Source organism: Impatiens glandulifera, chromosome 8, assembly GCF_907164915.1.
Source record: "Impatiens glandulifera chromosome 8, dImpGla2.1, whole genome shotgun sequence".
NCBI lineage: Eukaryota > Viridiplantae > Streptophyta > Magnoliopsida > Ericales > Balsaminaceae > Impatiens > Impatiens glandulifera.
In genome coordinates, this window is record NC_061869.1 from 12,386,823 (window position 1) to 12,401,194 (window position 14,372).

Sequence of the window (14,372 nt, forward strand, 5' to 3'; positions counted from 1 at the left end):
GTCATAATAAAAAGAAACTTAAGACATAAAAAAAAATTAAATTTGAAAAATAAATATTAATTTAAAATATTTTTAAAATAACATCATTAAATTTTAAAGGTAATAAAAAATATATATTCTCCTATTATAAGTTTAATAGGAATATTTGTGCAATAAAAAAAATGTTTTTAGCTGTTTAGGTTTTAGATGAGTCCAATTTTTATGATTTAGGTTTTCAAGTTTCTTGGTGTTGTGCAGTTTCTTGGTGTTGTGCTCCAATAAACTATTTCTTTCTTCTACAATTGCTGATTGCGTTTCATCACAACTACATCAAGGATTTCAAGACGAGAGCATGTCGATCTCCACCGATGAGTCCGAAGAATCCATCCTGCAGTCAAATCAAATATCGACTGCCGGTGCTTCCATTGATACGGACTCTGATGGAGGTTTCAACGACGATGATTTTTATGACGGAGATGAAGAATTTAGGCGGAAAGAGGTGATTAAAGAAGAAAACCCAGTAATATTATTTGTCTTTTATCCCTAGTTATGCTTAATCTTTTGGTGTTGGGATCCAAATCTGCATTGTTGATTAACTATTTTCTTTCTTCTTCTTCTAAAGGGTGTGAACAGGGGCCTGATTAATCCTATGGGTAACCTAGATTATTATTACCCACACGCAATGTTTTGTTTGGCCAACTTTAACTTTAATCATGTGAGTTAGTTCCCCCCATATTATTTCACATATATGTATTGTATTGTATTGAAGAACATACTCTAATTACTACTGCATTGTTGAACAGAATACCGATTTCGTATTTGAAAAGATAGTGAGAGGGTGGATGGGTAACGGTATTGAATTCTACCTTATATTTGAGGCAAGCAGTCCTCGCATTGCAGAAGGCAAACCTTTAGTCTTCCAATCATATATGGTTACCTTCTTTGGTCGAATGGGAGGCGAGGAGATAGATTTCTGCAGGCTGCACCCCATTGATTGTGCAATTACTCTTGAAGATCTTCCAATTTGTGCCAATCTTGACCACACACAACATGTAGTCCATATGTCTTCTGTTTATGCTACTCTCTGCTATAGCCATTGGCTGGTTCTCCCTCTTTCTCTCTATTTTTCTTTCTGTTTTGTTTATAAAGGAAAGAGTTGTATATATCCTTAGCTAGCATCCTTACTAATGTTTTCATTCACCCCGTTTCTTGTCTTATGATCAGGGACTTAAATTTGGTCTCGGGAGCATCATCAGCTTCGATAAAATTGTAGAACCAACTTTGCTCGAGGACTTTGCCTTTGGATACAAGATCATCTTTAGCATTTTTGAAAAAAAAGATGTCTCGCGCGAGCTTAGGACTTGTGAAGCAGTGGTGGTGTTTAGGCAAGATCTAAGTGTAATATCGGTCATATCTATTATTGAGATGGAGAATCAAAGTGAAAAGAAGGTAAATTCTTATTGAAGATTTGATGTGACTAACATGAAATGTCTTTGATATTTTTCTAGTATGCAAGTGTGTCTCTGTTTGATATACATGATTATGACAGTTTGTAATATTTTGTGAGTTTATCATGCAACTGAAAATAGAGGATGACTTGATTTCAGTAATGATTTATAGTTTTTTCTAATTTATACTTACTTCATTTTGAATATGGTAGAAAATAAAAGGTTCAACAACTAATGTGATTGGACTGTTGCTGATCAAATTTATGTTAAAATAACATGATTTTGGGGAGAATTCACTTCTCTCCAAAGATAACTGTTTGAAATGGTTAAGTTACATATCCTTTATCTTTTGAAAGTAAGTTTTTCTAAATGTTTTGTACCCATATTTCTTGTTTTGTACCCATATTTCTAAAGATAACTGTTTATTAAATACGATCGTCTTTCTTTTACTATAGAAAGAAATGTATTCATTTAATCTTGTGTTACTCTCAATATGAGACAATATACACATAATCTAAGTTATTATACTTGTACAACCAATCTTATTACATGCATTGTTTGTTTTATGTCATTATCTTCCTTTCTTGCTAATATTTGCAGTTATTTGTCTGATTATACTCGTATCAATTGATTTTGCAGGTTATTTTGAATTGAGAGCACGAACAAAGTAGTAAGAGTTTCTGAGTTTCGCAGCAACCCATACAAGATTGTATGATTTCCTCGATTTTATAAAAATCAAATTATGGCACTATTAAGCCATGGCCTTCTTAATGCCCTTAGAATGTTGGTTGAATGGTTATATTATGTATGGTTTTTTTATCCTTTTTTTCGAAAAAAACAATAGTTATGTGTCGTACTCAAATCTTTAAAAGTGATGAACTCTTAATATTTGCTGAAGGGTTAAAATGTTATTCATGCTTGTTCTTCAAAATAGTGTCTTTTTATTGTTTTTTTCTCCTCATTTCTATCCGTATTGCCTTTCATGGAATTTTAGAAATGACATCTTATCAATATTATTCAAAATACAATTTCAATGTTCTTTTTTTATAGGTTGTTTTATAATACATGGTAATATTTCAAATTATGATTTTTTCTTTTAACATGGAGACATATTTTAAATAATATATATATATATATATATTAATATATCTAGTTATATTTCACAATATATATATATATAAACATATTTATAATAATTTGTTTATTAAAGAGAAAAATCTACTTGATGTTTAATTTAATTTTTTGTAACTTGATGCTCACAAGCGAGCTTAACCTTGATGTCAATATCTACATTTTCAAATCTTAAAATAATGTTTTAGAACAAAATTTAGTGAATTATATAATTATATTAATAATTCATTCAAATTACATAACATAATAATTTAGTTTTATAAACTTAAATTTGTGCATGCATTACAGGGTTTAACGGAAAAGCCATATCAAATAAAAGTGGTTTTCCGTTGCATATAGAACTGCGACATATTCTCCTGTATCCATTCTCACCCCAACCAGTACCATAGGAATTTTTGATGATCCAAAATTTATTCCCATCCAAATCCGTACCATATCCTATCACTAAAACACCATGCTTGAGTGGTTTTTTTGTTTCCGGATGCTTTATTAAGCCATCATCTGAAGTTACTTTGTATATATCAACCTATATTTAAGAAAACAAAAGATAGATATTAAATATATATAATTAAATTATATTTTTACCATTAAGAAAATAAATTATAATAATAAAAAGATTACCTTTTTAGGTTTTACAAACTCTTCAGTGAGATATATTATACCAATAACAGGATGTTGATTAATAATTTTCTGTAATTTTGATTTTGTTTTTAATAGGCTACACAAAAAAAACATTAGTTAATAATAAAACAATATTTAAATATTAAATTTATGAATATTATAATACTTACCCTATCTTGAATATTGATAATTTCATTCCTTGTAGCTGTAAAAGGATAGTCAATCTCTTGACAAATGCCGAAATCTCGAATATAATTAAATCCTTCTTCAGCTGAAGCCGTATAACATCCTCTAACATCTACTTTTTTAGGATTTATTCGTACAAAATCCAATAATTCCTGAGGGATAGCATTATAGGAGGTTTATCAGGATTCTTAATATTGTAACATGCCTCTACCACCGCTGCTATTACTATCGCCCAGCAACAGTCTGAAAACAAATGAATAAGAACATTCATTTTCAAATAAACCTTTAATAATAATAATAATAAAATGAACTTACTGCATTTGTTTTGTAATTTGATATGACCAACCATGCATGTGCATCTCTCTCTCCAATCAACATTCTAAATAAATAAAAACAAAGGTTATTAAAAATTTATTTATGTCAATAATTAAAAACTATACATAAAAACAAGTAATAATATATAATGGATAATAAATTTATATAAATACTTGATAAATTTTTATAAAATGACTATAAATAAAATTTAAGAAAAATGAAAATATGATTTTGTTATATATATATATATATATATATATATATATATATATATATATATATATATATATATATATATATATATATATATATATATATATATAATTAATTAATATTTCACAAAATTAGTTATCTATTAACTCTCTCACTTCTATTTTCATTGTGGTGTCTTAGTAAATGAAGTTATTTTACCTCTGGAATATCAAACATGTTTTTTATGAAAACAATGGAAATACCTCTGGAATATCAGACATGTTGTTATGAAAACAATGAAAAGAAGCAAACTGAAGTTGAAACGAAAAGTTAAAGTGTGAATATTAAGATGAAGGGATGGTAGATATTTATAGAAGAATTTGGATGGAGATAAAAAAGAAAGAGAGAGAGAGGATGATATTTGAGAATGTGTAGAACAGAGTAGTCTATTAACTCATTTCAATTTGATTATATTTATTAAGAAATTATATTCATATACTGATAATTTGAATTATTAATAATATATAATATTGAGTGTTTTTTTTAATAAATCTTATTTATCATAATATAATAAAATCATAAATGCAACCATCATATATTTTTATGTTCTTATTATTTCCATATAATGGTTGTGTGAAAGTTAGATTGATTTAAACACAATCAAGCTGATTTAATTTGAAACAAATAAAAATGATGAACTGAAATAATTAAGTTTATCAAATAATAGAACCACCTATTAACAATTCAAATAGATTGAATACTAACATATCTAAGGGTTCGTTTGTTTGATGTAGGGGTTAGGAAAAAAAACTATATTGATTAAATTTTAAAAAAAAAATCAATTTTCTAATTGCATAAGTCAATAATATTCTTTGTTTTTTTATAAATAAATTAATTTTATATAATTAAATAAAAGGTAATTTTAGTATTTAAATATATAAAATGAATGATTAAATAGTTGAAACAATAAATGAAAAGATAGTTAAATTTTGAGATAAAATCTTTAAAAAAATCAAAAAACCATATATCAAATGAGCCCTAAATTGAAAATATAAACTTATCCAATCTAGCCCTAATAATTCAAAATTATAACTCGGCCGGTCCACTAGTAAAGAGATGAGAAGACTGAATATTTTACAAAGTAGAGAATTCAATATATTTTTAAAAAATATATTATTTTTCTTAAATGACCGGATATCTTTATTAACGAAGATTTTGATTCAGATGGATCTTCTTGTATAAGTTTGAATATTATTAAATATATTTTAAGTTTAGTAAAAACAAAAAAAATGGAAAAATACTGAATCAAACTATATATATTTATTTGTATGAATTTAATTACAATAAAATGAAAAAACAAAAGAAAAAATAAATTTATTTAACAGTACGATTTCTTTTACTCTGACCATGAAGACTGCAGAATTTTCCTTACATAGTAATTTTCTGCAAAAAGATATTTACATGTCATGAGAAAAAGAAAATAACGATTCTCCAATGGGATAAGGAGAGAATAAAATCAAAGATTTTAAAAAAACACATATATATCATGTCTCTTATTTTTTTAATATTAGTTATATAATTAAAATTTTAAATATAATACATTTTCATTAATAATTAAATTTAAATATTAAATATTAGTTTATACTCAAATCACCTAGATAATTCAAGTATTAAAAGTGTCTATCATTTAATTTTTACTAATACCAATTTAAATTATAATGAGTCATTCTGGCTACTAAATTATATATATATATATATATATATATATTAATTCTTATCAATAATTTAATTTATGAACTAAAATAATTTTATAAAATTTAAATTTTAAATATAATTTTTTTTTATTATAAATCCATTAAAAACTAAAATCGTCCATAAATAACTTAATTAATATCAAATAATTTAGGTTAAGAACTTGTTTGATGTTGAGTTATTTAAAGGTATTAGTTATTTTTTTTACCAAAGAATTATTTGATAAAAAATAAATTATTTAAAATTTTAACATAATGAATTATTATAATATATATATATTTTGTATTTAAATTTATATAATTAAATTATTTTAATATTTTAATTAAATAAATAATTAAAAAGGAATATATAATGAAATGGTTGTGTTTTGGTAAGATCTAAAAAAACACAGCAAACTTATATTAAAAGAAATAAAAGCACAAAAACAAGATTAAAAATATCACATTATAAAATCAAATCACAAATCAATGATTTATTTTTGTATAATTTTGAACATGTAACAAACTTCATTCAATAAGTCAACAATATTAAAATATGTTAAATGCATACAAACTAAATTAAATAATAACAAATGTAATTAACATGGTTTTTTGGTTAAAAATTTCAAATAAGCAAACTACTACATTATACAATGTTGCTACATTAATAAAACATAAGTTTATTATGCTAACCGATTTCATGGTACTATGTATCATTTTTTATTTATTTAAACATAAATTTTAAATTCATTCTATAATTGAAATTGAAATTGAAATTTAATAGTATTATAATATTAACACATAAATTTAAAAATAATAATAATAATAATGAATGATATATTTACTTTTAAATTTGTGTCATTTAATTTATTAGATATAGACTATTTTCATTTGAGCTAATAAATGGAAAAAAAAATATAATACAACTGGCTTAGAATCACTGACAAGTAACAACATATCATTGTAGAATAAATTAGTATTTTTTCTTATAAATTATAACCCATAATTATTTTTAAATAATAAAATAATTGATGATCTTTCAATAATGTAATAAATAAAAACAACTAAACATAAAATAGTTTATTATAATTGACTATTTGTTATTCTAAAGAACATCATTTAATCAATTAAACTTAAAATATTTATTATAATTGTCTGCTGTTTTAAATCATTTGATCAACCTGTCAAACAAATATTTAATAATAAAACAACACAATAATACACAAAAATAAAAATAAAAACCTATAAAAACTGACCATAACCAAATTGAACCAACAAAATAATAATTAAACAATATAATTCCCTCCAACTCTAAAAAAAGTAGTTAAAAAGAAGAAAAAACAATTTTAAAAAGTAGATAAACTTTCTGGAAGAAGCTTAGGCATAACTTATATTATTTTGCAAAAAATATATAATAAAAATCACATTATTAGGATTTCACCAAGGCCCTTTCAAAACGGAGCCTAAATATGGTGCTTAGACCACTTGGCAAAACTATCAAAAAAACAATGTCCATTTGTAATAAGCTAAAATGATAGAATAACCAAATTGAAAAAGTTGATAAGTAAGAAAGGTGCCATACAACATTCATATTAACTTATTTAAAACAAAATTAATGAGTGGAATTTGAATTTAAGCACATTTGAACTAGAGCTCAAATATGAGATTGCGAATATATAAATTCGAATCGAGCTTAAATATCAAATTGGTTAGGCAGTTGTTTCCAATCAATAATAGACAAATTAGTTTTTTAATATCTTAGAAAACTTTGCAAGACAATTTTTTAACTCAATTTTCAAATATTTTTCTCACAATTGACCTGAATAAGTGATTTAAGAAAATTACTTATGTCTTAACTATTATTTTACAGATTTAGATAGATTTTAGATTTTCTTTTATTTTTTCAAAAGAAAACAATGGGGTATACAATAAACAGGAAGAACATGGTATGGTATTGGTATATTTTGAAATAATTTGAAGATTAAATGCTTAAAATAGTTTTCATGATTAAATTCTCAACTTTCAATCTGTTTCACAATTAATTCTCAAATTCAAAGTAAAATTAAAACATAATGAAATTTAATAGTTTTAAACTTCTAAACCTCAGTTATAATGCATCTTGATATTTTATTATATGATGAATTGATAAACCAAAAGTTCAAATATGTTAGTCCCTAATTTTAACTTTAATGAGATTTTTAAATCAACCTCATTCAACACACTTCAGGCATTTTTCATGATTGGTAGAGTAGAAAAGTCTATTAATATGTTTAAATTCCATTATATTTATTAAAAAGAAATTATATTCATATACTGATAATTTGAATTTACAATACAAGAGAGATTCAATTATTTAAATAAATTTTATTTATCATAATATAACGAATTTTATTATAATAAAATTATATATTTAAACATCACATCTTTTAAGTTCATATGTGGGTTATATGACACATTGATTCAATCTCTTTTAAAATTAGTTTGATTTAATTTGTACGGTACGATTATGATTAAACAAAGACAATTAAAAATATAAGCCTAAAAATTGATTAAGTTTATCAAATCAATCCAAACTTTAATAATTTATTTTTGAATACTAATAAATGTATTTAAAAATAAGTTAAAAGTGATCCAATCTATCCCTAATGATTTACTTGTATGAATTTAATTACAATAAAATGAGAGAAAAAAAAAGTAAATATATTTTAATTCGGTACAGTTTCTTTTTCTTTTGAAACTGCAGTTTCTAAAAGGACTGATAGTTTCCCTATGAGAAATGATAAATACAACGAATGACTAGCGAAAGCAAGGCCACGAATCCTACGTGGCCTTGCCAGCTAGGAGAGAGAAAGAAAAAAAAAAAAAATTAAAACGTTTCTGCTCCTCTTTCTTCTTCCCTCTCTTTCTTCTTTTAATTTATCACATCCGGCGAACGAACCGGCGTCTTCTCTGGCGATTTATCACTCCGGCATCCCGACTTCTACTTTCTTCTTTCGCTCGAAAATGGTAAGACACTTCTCATTCTTTAATATTTCAGTTTCAGAATCGTCCGCCTTCGTGTTCATTTCGTAATATTTTCTTTTCAGGCTGGTGTTTCAGGTAAATCTCCATGCAAGGCCCCAAGATCTCCAAGGACAAGGTAAATAAGACATCTTCTATTTTAGAATCGTAGGGTTAGCGTTTTGCGGTTAGGGTCAGGGTTTTGCAGTTAGGGTTAGGGTTTCAGAGTTTAGGGTTAGGGTATTGCTGCATTATGGTTCTCGAAACAAAGTTTTCGTTACCCGAAAGTCTGATTTAATTGTGTATGGTTGTATTATGGTTAGCCAAAACTAAATTTATTGGGTATTTGCTGAATTTAGGGACCCGAAATAGGCTGTTATGGGTCCCGAAAGTGGGATAACTTCATGTTTGGCTGAATTTAGGGTCCCGAAATAGGCTGTTATGGGTCCCGAAAGTGGGATAACTTCATGTTTGGCTGAATTTAGGGTCCCGAAAGTGTGGTTTCGGGACCCAAAATAGGCTGTTTCGGGACCTGAAAGTTGGATTACTTAATGTTTGGCTGAATTTAGGGTCCCGAAAGTGTGTTTCGGGACCCGAAATGGATGGTTTCGGGACCCGAAAGTAGGATTACATAATGTTTGGCTGAATTTAGGGTCCCGAAAGTGTGTTTCGGGACCCGAAATGGATAGTTTCGGGACCCGAAAGTAGGATTACTTAATGTTTGGCTGAATTTAGGGTCCCGAAAGTGTGTTTCGGGACCCGAAATGGATGGTTTCGGGACCCGAAACGGGTGGTTTCGGGACCATGTTTGGCTATTCCCCTTCATTTCGAACAACAACATTAATCTTTGCTTTACAATCTGTCTTCGTTATTGGTTTAGGCTGATGAAACTTATTTTTTGCCTTCGATTCTTTCATAAAACTCTTGGCACAACCAACGCTGAAATATTTCCTCTTACCACCTACATTTTTGCTCCCTAATTTGGTAATGCCGAATCCCGTTAAGTGGGCATATGATGTGTAGAATTCAAGAAGTTGTTCTTCGGAGGAAAATGTCATTCCAACACTAGGAATGTGACTGCAAAAATTATGTGAAACCGTAAGAAAAAGTCCATAAAACACCCATTTCGGGTCCCGAATCCAACCATTTCGGGTCCCGAAACAACCCGTTTCGAGTCCCGAAACCACCTTTCGGGTCCCGAAACAACCTTTCGGGTCCCGAAACAACCAGTTTCGGGTCCCGAAACCACCCGTTTCGGGTCCCGAAACCACCCGTTTCGGGTCCCGAAACCACCTTTCGGGTCCCGAAACCACCTTTGTTGTCCCGAAACGACCTATTTCGGGTCCCGAAACAAAACAATGTTTGTCCCGAAATGGTTGGTTTTGACCCTTTCTTGTCCCGAAACGACTCATTTCGGGTCCCGAAACACAATTTTTTTTTACCCGAAACACAACATTTTCTTACAAGACACCACACATTTCGGGACAAGGAAGGACCCTTTCTTGTCCCGAAACCAACCATTTCGGGACAAGGAAGGACCCTTTCTTGTCCCGAAACCACTAGATCTGTTCAGGGTACCTTTGGGGTTCAACGGGGGTGGATCTGTTCAGGTTAAGTTCTTCATCTACTGGGTTGTTCAAGTTTGGTGCTTCTGTATCTTGAAAATTCAAACCGTTTAAATCCATATATACATCTGTAAAATGTAAAACCCTAGATCTGTAAAATCTAAACCCTAGATTTATAAAATCTAAACTCTGGATCTATTAAAAAAATAATAAAGATCCTTAAAAGGGATACCATTGAGAAGTAAATGCAGCCGTGGAAAAGAAATAAATGCAGCCGGAGAAGAGAAATAAATGCTGCCGGAGCTGGAGAAGAGAAATAAATGAAGCGTTTCAGAGAGAGAAAGAAATGCAGAAATATGAAACCCTATTGGGTGAAAGAGGATATGCAGAAACGTTTTAATTTTTTTTTCTTTCTCTCTCCTAGCTGGCAAGGCCACGTAGGATTCGTTGCCTTGTTTTCGCTAGTCATTCGTTGTATTTATCATTTCTCTTTCCCTATATAGTTATTTTCTACCCACAGTAATTTCTTACACACTACACAATTGTGTGTAAAAAATTAATCAATCTCTGCAAAAAGATATCAACACGAAAATATTGTTGCTCCAATGGATAAGGAGAGAGGCCAAAGATGGAAAATAGTTTTTTTTTATCTCTTACTATTCAATATTAAAATATTTTTATTTTATAAATTTTAAATATAAAATATTATAATAATTCTATCAACAAAAACTAATTAATTTATTTTTCTCATTTAACAAGATTTTCTTTTTAAAAACTCAATAAGTTGAAGGCTTATATAAAAATATTTATTTAATAAAAAAATAAGTTATTTGAATGTTTAATTAGTTTATTTTTTTAATATTATTTTTATTTAAAATTTAAATTTAATAAAACAATATTTAGTATTTTAGTTTATAGGAGGTGTGATATGATAAATAGAATAATAACGTGATATAATTATTTATTTTAAAAATAAAATAAATTTTGATCAAAATTTAAAAATATCATATTCATTGTAAGAAATATTCACATTATTCTTGTTTAAAATTTTAAAATAGTTTTCATACTAATTAAACATTACAAACATATGAGTTTCATTTATGATATAAATTATCAAAGTTTTTATTCTTTGAAACTTATAAATAATAAAATTATTTTAATTATTTCGATCACACAAAAACATTGCATTTGGCATCCCAAACAAGTCAATACATTTTTATTTGTCCAATTTAAAACAATTATGCATTTTATTTTTACCTTTCCCAATTCTTTAGTCACTATAAGGAACTTGTTTTTTTTATGTATGTGTTTTTAGATTTTTTAGAATTTTATTCAGTTTTTTATAAATTTTATTTTTATCATATTCTTCTTCTAATCATACACTCACTTGTTTCATTAATTAAAATACTAAAATATTATTATTTTATCTTTTAAAAAATAAATTTTAAATAAAAAATAATATCAGTTCAAATAATTTTTATCTCATTATTATATTTTTATTAATTTTTTTTATCTAACTATTAATTAAATAATTTAACTTGTTAAATAAAATTTAATTTTTTTTTAATATTCAAATTAATATAAATAATACTTAATTATTTAGTACTAACAACTAATTTTGTGTTGGTGTAAATAATTGAATTATTTAGAAAAGACTTAATATACTATTGACAACTAGTTTAATCTCCCTTTTTTAGAATTTGTATGAGTTTTTATAAGATAGAAAAATGGTTCTTACAAATTTATTTTAAAATAATTTATTATTTAAATTTTAGTTTAAGAAAAAATAAAATAGTGATATTTTGATATTTTAATTGGCATAGTGATCTTATATAAATATTAAAAAATTACTCTTCAGCCCATCTGGTAGAATCAAACCACAAATCAATAATAATTTGTCAATAATAATTTGATGGTTTTATTAAAAAGAAATCGTAAATCAACTTCATTAATATTTCTTGATTAGAATAAATTTATATTCAAAACATACAAATAATAAGGAAGATCACCTCAATAAATGGATCAAAAATACTCAAATTGGCACATAATTTACTTAATTCACCCTCATGCAAATCTTTTTTTATTTATTGTTTATTTTTATATGTAAAAACCACTCTAACTTAATCAATTCTAAATATAAATTAAAATTGTGAACTTGATCTTTTAAAAATCAACTGTAGTCATTTTATTTATTTGAAAATCTTTATTTAAATTATTATCTTTTTGCAATATCTTGTTTATTTTCAACATTCTCACAATATTTTCTATCTTTTTAATTCACTCATGAAAACATTTTTTAATATATAACAAATTTCTTTCATTATTATTATTATTATTATATATAAATAATTTTGATTAATTAATAATTATTAAAAAAATGTAAACTAATTAGTATAATTATATTATTGATAGAATTAAATCCTAATAAATATCTCATTATACTATCTTTTATTTCTTTTAACAATAAAACACATATTATGAGTTTTATTTTGGAAATTTTTGTTTTGTTTTATTTTTTATAACTAAAAATTGATTAATTCAATTTGATACTTTTAGACCATCTTCAACCCACAAACTCATTCTCAAACCAAAAATGCAGTAAACGTCACATCAAACAGTAATTCATCTCCAACCCAAAACTCATTTTCAAACCCAAAAGAATATTCTTAGAATATTCCTTTTTTACACTAACTTTTTAACCTTATTAATATTATCTATATATTTATCAACTTCACATATTTAACCCCAATATTTTTTTATTCATCTAATAAAATTAATTATATATCAATAATTCATACATAACAAAAATAATTAAATAATACATTTAAATAAACAAACATAATATATTAAAACAAACATTATTAATAAAAACAATAAATTTATATGTTTATTCGTAACTATAAAATAAATTATAAAATATAAATAAATTAGATAAAATTTTAAATATAATATAATTTAATGATTTAACTATACATTTAAAAATATTATAACTTTTATTTTAAAAAGAAAAAAAAAAGTTTAAGGCTTAATTTTGATTATAGATATATATAAGATTATATATATATATAAAAAAAGATTTTCAAAATGGGGAATGAACAGTACCAACGCAAATATATGTTGGCGGGAGGAGAGACGCCCAAACGCATTTTGGATTTGCGAATGGTGTCCGGTTGAAATGAAAAATGGCACAAATAATGAGATTTACGTGCCCGTTGGAGATGCACGGAGATGCTCTTAAGTAGGATGGGATACACCAAAGATCAATCTAATAAATCAGTTTATTATTATTATTATTATTATTAATATTATTATTGAAGGAAAAATTGAGAGTATTTCAAATAACTCTCGGTTTTTCAAATAACTCTCGGGTTTTCTTTTAAGGAAAAATCGAGAGTTTTCCAAATAACTCTCGGTATTGCCTCTATAAATGTCTCAAATAGGGTGATCGTTTTGTGCGTAACCAAAACATGTTCAGCCAAACCAATATATATACAATAATATTCATAAACCAAAAGCTCATTATAATTCCAAAATTCTAAACCAAACCCAATCATCCAAACAATCTGTCATCAGTCGAACCAAAACATTTACAATTGTTCAAAAATTATAATGTACTAACTAGCCGAAGGGAGGGGGTTGTCATTAAGAATTCAATTTGTTGTTCATATTTCTCCATTCTTTGCGTCATTTGTATCCTCTCCACTTCCATTTGACTCTCCCTTTGCGATCTTTCTCTATCCCTCTTTTCCATTTCACTAATCATTTCCTCTCTTTCTATATTCCTCATTTGAATTTCCACCATTGTCAACGCCATGTGTCTCACATCCGCCTTTAGCTATTCATTCTCCTCCAACAACCGATCAGTGGATCGTTGAGAATTGTTGTCACTTCGACGATCCTCTTGTGTGGGTCGGACGCCGGATCCTATATCGATCACTATCCCATGCATTTGGCGTCCGAACAATTTCTTCGTCAAGTCAAAGATATTTGGTTCATTGCTTCTTATTTCCTCTATCTCTACATGCACATTTGAAATTAATTTTCATTTATATAAATAAGCTATATATAATTTTATTAAAGTCAATTAACTTACAATCTTTTCTCGCGCTCGTTTATCTGGGATCGGGTTGGGGTTTTCTTTTGTAACTTTTGGGGTACAGGTCCTCTTGAAAACTTCAACGATAGAGGGGGTCCGTCTTATTTTA

General features: G+C 26.7%; 2 protein-coding genes across 2 annotated transcripts; one reads left to right on the forward strand and one right to left on the reverse strand.

Moving 5' to 3' along the window:
• Nucleotides 1-232: 232 nt before the first annotated feature.
• LOC124913298 lies at nucleotides 233-2,154 on the forward strand. The gene is made up of 5 exons (XM_047453892.1): nucleotides 233-478; nucleotides 602-694; nucleotides 783-1,082; nucleotides 1,204-1,428; nucleotides 2,067-2,154. Exons 1-5 carry the CDS (start codon nucleotides 332-334, stop codon nucleotides 2,079-2,081), a joined length of 780 nt encoding a protein of 259 aa, XP_047309848.1. The 5' UTR covers nucleotides 233-331; the 3' UTR covers nucleotides 2,082-2,154.
• Nucleotides 2,155-2,823: 669 nt separating this feature from the next.
• Nucleotides 2,824-13,981, reverse strand: LOC124913013 (dipeptidyl peptidase 1-like). The gene is made up of 4 exons (XM_047453639.1): nucleotides 13,787-13,981; nucleotides 3,350-3,517; nucleotides 3,180-3,248; nucleotides 2,824-3,084 (listed from the first exon to the last, which is right to left on the reverse strand). Exons 1-4 carry the CDS (start codon nucleotides 13,979-13,981, stop codon nucleotides 2,824-2,826), a joined length of 693 nt encoding a protein of 230 aa, XP_047309595.1.
• Between the last annotated feature and the right edge of the window lie 391 nt (nucleotides 13,982-14,372).

What these genes read in the sequence shown, in the direction of transcription:
- LOC124913298 (XM_047453892.1), top strand. Translation starts at nt 332, where the DNA reads ATGTCGATCTCCACCGATGAGTCCGAAGAATCCATCCTGCAGTCAAAT. An exon ending in AAGAATTTAGGCGGAAAGAG is followed by an intron (nt 479 to 601) that starts GTGATTAAAGAA and finishes CTTCTTCTAAAG; the next exon opens with GGTGTGAACAGGGGCCTGAT. An exon ending in CCAACTTTAACTTTAATCAT is followed by an intron (nt 695 to 782) that starts GTGAGTTAGTTC and finishes ATTGTTGAACAG; the next exon opens with AATACCGATTTCGTATTTGA.
- LOC124913013 (XM_047453639.1), bottom strand. Translation starts at nt 13,981, where the DNA reads ATGGCGTTGACAATGGTGGAAATTCAAATGAGGAATATAGAAAGAGAG. An exon ending in TTATCAATATTCAAGATAGG is followed by an intron (nt 3,249 to 3,349) that starts GTAAGTATTATA and finishes TCAAAATTACAG; the next exon opens with AAAATTATTAATCAACATCC. An exon ending in AGTTTGTAAAACCTAAAAAG is followed by an intron (nt 3,085 to 3,179) that starts GTAATCTTTTTA and finishes TCTTAAATATAG; the next exon opens with GTTGATATATACAAAGTAAC.